Source organism: Micromesistius poutassou (genome assembly GCF_964030765.1).
Source record: "Micromesistius poutassou genome assembly, chromosome: 13".
Lineage (NCBI taxonomy): Eukaryota > Metazoa > Chordata > Actinopteri > Gadiformes > Gadidae > Micromesistius > Micromesistius poutassou.
The window spans coordinates 15,786,001-15,797,632 of record NC_140283.1 but is presented as its reverse complement, the minus strand read 5'-3'; the positions used below and the strand labels follow the sequence as shown (position 1 = coordinate 15,797,632).

The 11,632-nt window shown below is 43.5% G+C and overlaps 1 protein-coding gene across 1 annotated transcript; it reads right to left on the bottom strand.

Moving 5' to 3' along the window:
- Window positions 1-7,435: 7,435 nt before the first annotated feature.
- Window positions 7,436-9,642, bottom strand: ifitm5 (interferon induced transmembrane protein 5; the record flags this gene model as incomplete). Its single annotated transcript, XM_084476959.1, has 2 exons — window positions 7,436-7,692; window positions 9,433-9,642. 2 exons carry the CDS (start codon window positions 9,640-9,642, stop codon window positions 7,471-7,473), a joined length of 432 nt encoding a protein of 143 aa, XP_084333085.1. The 3' UTR covers window positions 7,436-7,470.
- Window positions 9,643-11,632: the final 1,990 nt, after the last annotated feature.

Genomic DNA, 11,632 nt, shown 5'->3' with positions numbered 1-11,632 from the left:
TGCTGGCTGCAATGCATGCGCCGTGACACACATAGCACGCGTAGAATGAATGCATGTAGCATCCGTAGCGCGGGAGAACAAAAAAGACAACGGCTTGCGTTCGGGAGCCGACTCCCATCGTTCACTTAAAAGAGCCAGCTCTTTGAGCCGACTCGTTCGCGAACGACCCATCACTAATGGTAATCTGGAAGTAACCTTACAAGGAGACAGGTTATCAGGTCACTTCTTACTTTACATTGTACACTGTTCTTTATACAATTACTATAGCTAAGCAGCAGGAAAACATTAAAGCAAACAGGGCAGACAGGAGATAGTGGTAATTTCGTTAGCACTCTAAAAATGTTACAAAAAGATTCTCAATTCAGTACATAGGGATGCTAATTTCAAGATCTAATCCTGTCTGCTGTGTGCAAAGAAAAGTGGTGTGGCCAATTATAGAAATTAAAAGAAAGCAATGAAAGTATGTCTAAGATTGGACACAACAACGTGTTGTCGAGGGACAGCTCGCCTCATGACAGAAAAGGTGGGTCAAGTCTGTCAAGATGGAAATCAGCCCTTGGTGTTTGTTCAACTCTTCAACCGTGCTGTGGACACGTTTCAAAATCGTGCAGTTGGCCATCCATTGACATCCATTATATCACAACCAAGTATCTTGCATAGCTGCATCTTTAAGGGCTAAGTTACTTAAGCCCTTAATGGGTAACCTTGTAAACTCCCAGGGCAGCTATTCGAGAAGATGTCTGCCTCACGTTGTGTGGTTGGGCCATACTGTAAGAACACATAGGCCTACATCTTTTGACCCCCGACATAGTGCCTGTGTCCAGGCCATTTATTTTAGCATTTACTTAGCATTACTTTAGCACTACTTTGCATTGTAGTGCATTATATCTTCTATCTCTTCCTTGACTGCTGCTGTGCTGTAACAACACAATCCCCTTCGGGATTAATAAAGTGTTATCTTATCGAATCTGGTGCATCTATGTAGAGCTCCCCACCCACCAATGGCTCAGATTACTGAAGCATGAAAAAGAAAACAAACAAACACAATGACATGGAAAATCTCCTACTCAGGAGTCAGGCCTCAACCCTTTTTTAAATATTAATATAATCCAAGGCTGCAATAGACAGGATGGTTAACTACCTCAAGTCAACGAGTAACCGCAGACGCAAAGACAGATTGCATCTGTAATGTTGTACACATTATACATGTTATTTCACCGCAAATTCCAATCAAAAGCGAATAAAGAAGACATTTATCAAAATATAATTTCATAAATAGCAGTAGGCCTAATCCATTTATTTAACACAAGATGAACACTCGGAAATATATCCAGAATTACATTAATTTGGTAGATCTGCACATTGAGTTTACACGTTTAAACGAGTTTACAAGTTTAAACGTCAATAGAAATTATGACATCTCACTGCAGGCGTGTGCAGGTAGTGTGCAAGAGCCTTGAGGCCTCTGCAAGAGCCTCTTGTCAACGGACGCATCGCATTGCATTGACTTTGCATGGGGCGCCCTCGAAATGCATTGTGGGTCCGTCCGTCAAGTCGGCTCCGTGGCCTGCGTCAAAAGTTGAGAAATGTTCAACTTTTTTTTTTTTTTTGTCAAAAAGCCGGCCGGCAGCGGAGTATTTAAGAACGGATTTAAGAATTGGGCGATTGCTGTGGTACACGTACAGGGGCAACACTGTCCTTGCGACTACGGGATCCATTTAGCAATAACAACAAGCACCGGTGCAAGGAGAGCGCAAGGAGAGTGTTGCCCCTGTTGCAGGCTAGTCCACAAAGACCACTCGCCCATCCGTCGGTTGACGGAGGTAGTGTGCAAGAGGCGAGCTGTCGCCTCTGTTCAGATGTGCGCACAGCATGTGGAGAAAGACGCAGCTTGACACAAAATCAAAATCTCTCTAAATTAATAGCAACTACAAAAAAAAAACCTTTCTGAAGTTATAAATATATATATATATATATATATATATATATTAAAAATCTGATATAAATCATATTTGGAAAAAGTGTTGCGGCCTCCCGGAAGACGCTGCCCTTATTTAAACATGTTTGATAATTTGATAATTCAACGTCGTTAAACGATCCAATATCCTTCTCATCACATATGCTATAGATAGTGGAGTGTGATTTTATTTAACTAGATCTCACCACATAATTTGCTTGGATACAATTAATTCGATTAGACCACTTTGAACTCCTGGAATAGCCAATAGTTTGGCTCCATTTGATTTATTCGCTAACGCTTTAGCTAACTTTAAAAAGAAAAAGAAATAAGGCTATAAAAAAGTTGCAAAGGCATGCATGTCAATTGGCATCCTTGTTTTCCTTATTAAATACAGTTCAGACGTTACCTGCTCATGATGACTGAAAGGTTCGTGCTTTGTTTAAATAAGCCTGGTTGGTCTAATGATCCGAGGTGAACTCCTTCCCAACTAGCTCAGTGCAACCGGTGCGTGGAAACACCCGGTGATTGTCAATCCCGCCCAGCGGTGTCCTTGCCGTCTCTGTGGGCGTGTCCGATAGGAGGCCTCGGGGGATCGAGGTTCTGCCATTCCGGAAAAGCAAGTTCACGAGGCACGACAGCTTCAAACATCAAAAGACAACGCAATTATTGACATTCCCAGTTTTCACTTAGGTTTTTTTTTTTTTTTTATTGCAAGAGTGCCACGAGCTAATCCGAACAATCTATGCATCTCATAATACCTATATTGTGTGGGAGAAAGTATCCTAGACTTCATATTAGCTCACCATTTGCTGAATTGCCTCAATCCTAAATAATTAAAACAGGAACTTAGTTACTGACAGCAGTATGTGCATGTTCCCTTCCCACCCTGAGCAATTAGAGGCTCGTTAAACTCAAACCCGACGACCCGTCCCACATCCTCGCTCCTCTCCCCCTGTTCCTCGATTCTTTGTCCTACTGCTCCTCCTAACAACTTGTTAGTGTTTTCTTCCTTTGCAGGCTTTATTAGATTTTTGTGGGCAGGAGTTCTGCTGGTACGGTTGTGTATCTTCCCATGTGTGTGTTTTCCATAAAGCATAAAACACTCAATGTGTGTGCCTGTCATCCTCAGCTTGTCTGCGCCTGTCTGTGCTTCTCTCACAACACAATCTGTAATTATTAGGAGTAAAATACAGTTTACGTGGGATCGATCGCTGAGTTTGTGATAGCTTTTTTTCCAACTCCATTTACCTTGTGCTTACAAGTCAATCTCTTAGTGATGGGATCTGGACTTTCCCAATCGCTCACAACACATTCACTGAATGCCTGACGTTTTCTTCATCATGGGTACAACGTGTTCTGTGGGGGGAAAGGGAGGGGGGTTGGGGACAGGATGATCTATTTACTCCATATGTGCCTCCAAGCATCCCAATTAATCTGGATTCACTCAGATCGTTGGGAATCATTCCAGCCAAGCGTTGGAATGATTAAGCACATTTCACAACGCGTCAAGCGTTGTGAAATGTGCTTAAGAAGTTATGGAATATGTAAGAAGTTGCATATGTAAAACTGTGCACCGAGCCTGCTAAGACATGCCCTGATATAAGGGTTTGGCTCTCATTCTCTCCTGATGATGGCGACAGCAGAACACAGAGGTGGATGCTCAGACACCGGTAGTGGAGCTGGGAGTGCGGAGGAAAGGGCCGGCTCTAGCACGGTTGAAACCCTGTCACCCTGTCCCTGTTATACAGTAAAAACCAAAATGGTTTTCAAAATATATATATTTTTAATTTTTATGAATTCTAATTACTTCTCAAACAAACACTATTATTAATATGTGAACAAATCCAAACAGCTGAAAAAACATAACCTTTGCGATAAACCGGTAAGATAAGAGAATTTTTGCTTCTCAAGGGAGTGAGCAACTATAGAGTTTTTTTCTACATTATTGCAATGCTTTGCGAGGAGGTGTTTTTTAAGTGACATTGTAGGTTTCATAACCAGAGTAACATAACCCCCTCTACCTCCTCATCTCCTCGAGATCTCAACGACGTCCGGTAAAAACTTAAGTCTTGTCTTTGTACAACGCCACTGAGCTCCATTACCTGTTTTCTGTTCTGTCAGGTCTTTCGGTGATAAACTGGCAGTAGACTAGCCTACTTGCCGATACCCGATACTGTATTTTATGCAGTATTGGCGGCATTTCGATACTGGTATCAGTATTGAAAAACTCAAATATAAATGTGCCCATTTATGATCTCCAACCATAGATTTTTCCATGCGTTTGATTCGTTGTTTGTGGCATATGGTAAGCTATTCGTGTGAATGCAGTTAAAGTCGACCTTTGAGGCAACGCGGAAGACACAGTTTCTGTTGTCCTGGCAGCCATGTGTTGCCACAGGTCTCCTGAGGCCTAACCCAGAGACACAGATCAGAGAGGATCCACCCCTATGGGACGTGGTGAATCAAGACAACAAGTTAATTTCATCAAGAGAATACACGCATGTTATTCCATACCGGTCGCAATACCTCTGTATTCGCTCCATGGATGATCGGATGATGCTGATTACGTAAATTCAACTATGAGCCTGGAGCGCCTTCCCAGCAGCAAGTCTAAGCTGCAGTTCGGTTTCTTCAGTCTATTGTCTGAACTTGCAGGGAATTAAAAGTGGAGCTTTGTATGAAGCAACACAGGACAGGAAACCAGTTGTTTGGGTTATATGATTACATGAAATATAAGACGCTGCTTAATCCATCGATTAAAGAAAGAATGCTTATCAAAAACCCTAACCCTCCCATGCTACTCCCACCATCACCACACGCTACCACCAACTCCCAGACAAAGGCTCCCCAAGGCTCTAATAACCTTCTTAAAGTTAGATGTTAAAACCAAAGAGAACTGACTTAAACCCATACATTAATTCATTCATAGATCCTAACTTCATGCACTTGAGAAGCGTTTGTAAAATACCAGCCATGTCTACAGTATCAATCAGGAAATGTAGACAACATCTGGATTGTTGGTTTTGGTTTCTGGAATTATTCATTAGCATCGCGTGCATAATATTTTTTCATGAATCTAGGCATTTGAAGTAAGAAAATGAGAATAGTGATGCAATGAATTATTAGGTTTAAGATAGATTGTATGAATTGATAACTGTGTGTGTGTGTGTGTGTGTGTGTGTGTGTGTGTGTGTGTGTGTGTGTGTGTGAGACTTCAGTGCCCCCTATCTACTGCTTTTGAAACTACACCGTGCTTCCTCCTATCCTGGCGTAACCTCTGACCCACACACACACACACACACACACACACACACACACACACACACACACACACACACACACACACACACACACACACACACACACACACACACACACGTGCATGCGTGCGTGTGTGTGTGTGTGTGTGTGTGTGTGTGTGTGGGTGGGTGGGTGTTTGTGAGTGTGAGGAGAGTCAGAGGTTCTGGATCTACCGACAAAACGAATGCTGGTGGTAGATCCAGCAAATTTGGAGCAACACTGCATGAACACTGACGAAGTGCTAAAGAGAAAAATATCTTATCAGACATCGTTTTCCTACATTACCCAGAATTACATCGCCTCCTCGCTCTCCTTCAAAGCCTGCGAGGCCAAGGTGTGAGGCTGATTAGACCCTGTGTGTCCAAACGTACTGATTTACTGCAAAACTATGAATTGCAGTAATTAAGACCCAAAGCCGTTCTTATGAAAATCAAACTCCTCCTCTCCCTCTCTCCTCCTCCCTTCCTCATCTGTATCCTGCTCCTATCTTTTACTCCTTTTCCTGCTCCTCTCCTCCCCTCCACTATGCCCTCCTCATTTACTTTCTCCTGGGCTCCGCCAACTCTTCTCCACTCTCCCAATCTCATGGGTTCCTTTCTATCCTCCTCCCATTCTCTTCTCCCCTCTTCTCTTCCTTTCCTCCTCTCCTCCTTCCTCCTCTACTCTCGTCCTCCTCCTCACCCTTCCCTCCTCTCTTTTTCTCCTCCTCCCACCCTCCACCCTCCCCTCTTCTCTTCCATCTCCTCCTTCCCTCCTTTCCAAAGCTGTGGTTTGCCTTCCTAGCAGAACTCAGCGCTCAATTATACAGCTTCCCAAAATAAGACGTTCTGTTTATAGGCAGCAGAGCAGCGCAGCCTTCGCAAACCAGGAGGAAAAGAACTCCGCCCCGTCTCACCAGCTCCCCTCCAACCTGCCTCGCGATCAGAGCCTTCACAAAGCTTCAAGTCCAAAGTCACCCTTTTGACCGTTGTTTGTGTGGTATGGCCGCCCACCATGACGGCCATTTTGGAACGTGTACATCATGTTCTCAGTGTCAGCCTTACAAGCAGGACAGATGGAAAAACATGCAGAGACTTACTTATTTTAACGTGACATATTCCGGTTCATATCCAATAAGCCAACAAGCAGTAAAAAAGGTTTTTAGATTGTAAACATTTGTCATTATATTCAATTTATTTAGCCCAAGCTGACTTCACAAAGTACTGACATAAAGACAAGGACTGTAAAACGGAAAATCGAATAAACGGCCAGTAATCATAAAAACAAAAATCTAAATGAGCTGAGTGATAATAATGATTAACATTTCTCGTTGCCGTCCTGGATCCACGCTTTTTCCCGCTCTGGTACCTCTCTACAGATGCCTCCCCTATCCAAATGTATCCTCAACATAAATAGAAATAAATAACAAATAAAGCAGCTGCTTGCTTGTTTTTTTCATTGAACTTGAATCCTTGGTTCTAAAATGATGATGTATAATATTAATACACAACGATAACATAACCCATCCACTACAATGGATTATTTAAAAGGTAGTGGTGCTTCATGTCATTCCTGCTCTTCACTTCAGATGTTTCCACCTTCCCTGCTTCTCCACGTGATTGAGTGAGAAGATACCCTGGGGTCAGGGGTCATGGGTGGATAGGTTGGATTCTCATCATTTCAAATCATCATGTTCAATAAAGATTATGGCTACAGTAAAATAGTTACATATTGCAAGTTTAAACAATACTGAAAACAACACATGATTATTATCTACATGAATATCCTCGACTATGATGTGTGGCTAAATATATCAGATAATACTTCAGATAATAGATTTTCATACCTTTTTATTAATTTCCACCCCTTTTTTGCTATTTAAATGTAATTAATATTGTATCATAGATATTAATCAATTACTAAACATCAATATGGATACACATAATAGGTAGGGAAATGTATAACCTCAGCTAAGTTCTTAGCATGGTTCTTAGCGTTTCTGTTCGATTGTCTTCCTCTTGTTTTACTTCACTTATTATCTGTTATTATCAACACCCTGTAACACATATCTCATATTAACACTGTCATCAATGGTTTGGACCTCGTGTGTGAATTCTCTTTCTTTCCCCCATACGTATCTCACCCACTCCCCTCTCCCTCTCCCTCTCCATCTCTCTCTAGGTCTCTCCCCAGCCTCTCTCTCTCTCTCTCTCTCTGGCTCCGGCTCTGGTCTACCAGCTGAAGAGCTTCATGAAGCTCTGGAAGCCGTCCTCCCCGAAGAAGTCGAAGGAGCCCTGGGAGGTTCCCAGGTGCACCAGGAGCAGCACCAGCAGCACCACGGCCAGCAGGGGGACCAGCATGTTCCAGCCCGCAGCCAGGATGTTGTACCACTTTGCCTTGTCAGAGCACTCCTGGGCCAGCTGCAGGTTGCCCTGGGTCTTCTGGTCTCTGGCCTGGATGGGGACAAATACACACACACACGCACACGCACACGCACACACACACAAAGACACACACACACACACACACACACACACACACACACACACACACACACACACACACACACACACACACACACACACACGCGCACACACACAGATACAGATGAACACACACAATACAAACACATATTTGGAACAGGTTTTAAATGCTGCAGAGTTAACCTATTGAATATAGATCTTCACAGTAATTAAAAAGCTAAATATAAACACAGAATGGACATAAACAGCGAGCTAATTAAAGAAAATGCGACACCAACACATTGAGGCTCGATTCTAGGCCTGCCCGTTTCGGCCAGACGTTCTTGTGAAAAACCAATGTAATGCTGTACTTACATTACATCTCCAGTCCAAGCCCCACCTATATGTGTATATTTTACAGTGGCTATACGCAGAGGGACCAGCTAGCAATCTCTAATTTCCCTTAGGGCACTCGCCCATTAGGTAGACACCAATTACACCGTTTTAACTTGGCTCCTGCCTCTAATTTGAGCACCATGCTATTACAAGGCCTGTGATCCACAGCTGGACCACATGTAGGACCCTTCAAGGCGTTCCATCTTGAGGTTGAACACACCCATCTGCGGTGACATTATGTTCTTGTAACTTTGTCTTTCAGGTGCAGCCCCCATTATGCAGTATTGCGAGTAGACTCTCACCCTAGAACACGACACTCACAGCTCTTCCCTTGGAGCGAAGCCTCCTTGTTTTAAAGCGTCTTCTTTTGAAGTTGCTTATTTTCAGAGTGTTTTCCCCTTGGTTACATGGGGCCATTCCTGTGGCTGGGACAACAGCAGCTTGCTTCTCTGTGCGTCCTAGACCGAGTCTACTAATATAAATATTGTCCCCCACCCAAAAAAGGAGAAAAGAATAGGCTTTGCTACACTAAATGATATATCTTTAGCCATGTTTAACCAGTTAATTTAAGGGCATTTTTTTAAAAAATGTCTGAGTCCAGCTCCACCATCACTCTTGTAAACAGTGGAAACCTTGGCTCACAAAGCTATGCCAGGACAGTTTTAGACCTGGCTGAGGTAGAGGCTGGCAGTGTGAGCGGGAGAAGCCAAACTGAATGCTTATTTATGCTAATAAATTCATGCACAATTTTAGATATTTTAACAATAGATAAAACAACGAGACAAAACAGAGACTAGTCATTTACTGATGAGGTGTTTGAAATGTGGGGCAAAACTGTTATACGCACTCTTAAACTTAATTATGTAGTCCCCCCAAAAAGTTTGTTTTAATTATCTTTATTTTTTCAATTGCTTAAAAATGGGTTTACAATTATAATTTAATTTTTTTAAGATAAACAATGTGAGGCTAGGGACTCAAATTGGTTTGGCATGAGGATTGTTTTGTCCGAGGAAAAAGCAGGGGAGACAGCCAGACCAACAGTGGCGTTACTACTGTAGACAAAAGTTAAAAGCAGGGCTGCGTTGGAAGTATACTGTCTCGGCTTCACAGGTGGCCCACTCTCCCACAGAACCACACATTGCAATGCTACAGAACGCAATAAACTACAACTATGCAAAGAAACTTCAGAAATCCGACGGCAGACATGTTTTAAGAAGTACACAGTAGGCTACTATAAAAAAAATAATCTGACGATCTCTGTTCTCTCTAGTCGTGTGTCGATCAAGTGCCGATGGATAATCCACCGCCACACTGCGCCCCTAACCAATACCTCACCTTGATGGAGTAGATGAGAGCCATGAAGCCCAGGCAGCAGAAGTTGACGTAGAGGGTGTTGCACAGCGACCACACCAGGTAGTCCTGTGGCGCACACTTGCCCTCCGCACCACCCATGTTCACCACCGTGGTGCCAGCCGGCTTGCGGGCCGACTTGCAGTTGGTGAGTGGGGTGCAGTCCGAGGGGTAGTTGTACGAGTGGTTATCCATAGCGCCTGGTGGCTTTTACGTGTGACTTTGGATGGCTTGGTTCGAGAAGGACTTGGCCCTGCAGTATTGCCCGTGGATGGTTGTTTTGAGGAGTATGCTGGGATTGGGGGGGGGGCCCTATCCCAAGAGATTTATATGCCCCGTTGGAAAGGGTGGTGCCTAGGAGTGGACAGAGCAGGTCTGTCATTATGTGGTCGGTCCGTAGATAGACTATGAACATACTGGGAGACCGAGGGAAAGGGAGGATGGGTGAGATGGAGGGAGGATGGGTGAGATGGAGGAAGGATGGAAGCAAAGAAGGAAGGAGGGAATTATGGAAGAGGGCAGGGACGGAGGAAGGGAGCAAGAACATGGACGAAAGATGGAAAGAATGTAAAATTAAGAAGGTGAAACAGAGAGATAGAGAAAGTTGGTTGAAAAATGTCAAGTCTTTATTGCAAATGCTTATGATGAAGGGCCCACAAAGTAAGCGTGTGTGTGTGTGTGTGTGTGTGTGTGTGTGTGTGTGTGTGTGTGTGTGTGTGTGTGTGTGTGTGTGTGTGTGTTTATTCCTAAATAAATAAAGAGACTTTCTGTTTATTTTGTGCATCTAGTGCATAAGTTCAATAGCCTACAATTAAATTGAAAACAGCAAGAATAAGGGGAAATGCATTGAAACACATAATACAAAAGATGGAATAGAGACATGGTAAGTCCTATGCATTGAGATGATGTGAGTAGGGTGAGACGCTACATGTACACGCTAATGTACAGAAAAGCACTAACAACCGGATTTACAACACTGCCCTCTTCTGGCAATCGCTCGTTCAAAAAATACACATATTGCAACTGAGTTATATCTTAGGCTACTCTAGAAAAAAGTCACGCGTTAACTGATCCCGTGGACAGGATTAGGCCTAATCATCCAGACATAAGGATTGACTGGTTGATAAAGCCGTCGTTATCAGTGTCTGCTACGTTCACTAAAACCTCCGTTTCAATTCAGTTTGTCAAAATCACTTCGTTGTACCGATTCTGTCGACGGCTTTTTGTGGTGTACCCGCCACGAATGTAGTAAGCATTAGCAACAACACTTGCGTCTTTTGAAATTAATGCGCAGCTTTACGAAAAAAAAAACGAAAAAGATAGCAGAAGATGGTTTCGATCCATCGACCTCTGGGTTATGGGCCCAGCACGCTTCCGCTGCGCCACTCTGCTGTTCCGTACATAGAGTTGACCGTTGTTCTACTTATCGCTACCTATCTCACTGGATTTAAGTGGGTTTTAATATTTCCTGGAATGTGGATTAAATTGGCAAAAGACAAAATATGGACTTGTTACTCTACAGCCACGAGACGCGATGTCAAGCGAGTGTCAATGTCTCCCATTCACTTTGTACTGGACGCGATGTCGTGTGGACTCTGGTTTGATGCAAATAACACTACAGTTACGTCGCCTTCGGCTGCAACCAGGTCCCACTGGGCACCATGCAAGATTCAAAACAAAAAATATATTACAATAATACTGTCAATAGAAGTCTTAAGAAAAAGAAGATCAGGTAGTTCGGGTAGATCGCGTCACATTCCAACACAAAAAACACGTCTGGAGTGGAGGATGAGATTTTGATAGAAACTGATATTATGGTGCTACATGATGTGCTCCCATCTCCCCAGAACTTAAATCAATGGTTTGGTGAGGATGAGACATGCACACTATTATGGTCCTGTGTGTGCAGCCTCCGCCATATCCTATCAGGATGCAAGGTCAGTCTCTCCCAGGGGTGGTATACGTGGCGTCATAACCAGGTATTGAAATGTTTGGCAGCTGTTTATGATGAACGGAGAGAAGCTAATTCATCAGCCGCTAGTAAAGAGGGTAGGCAAGTTAACTTTGTGCGTCAGGGGGAAAAGGCTAGACCATTTAGAGGCAGGCACAGAGCCGGGCAGCTAAGTAATGGAGGAGCCTGGGGAATGAAGGCGGATCTTATTCAGCAGGTTGTTGTCCCTCGACA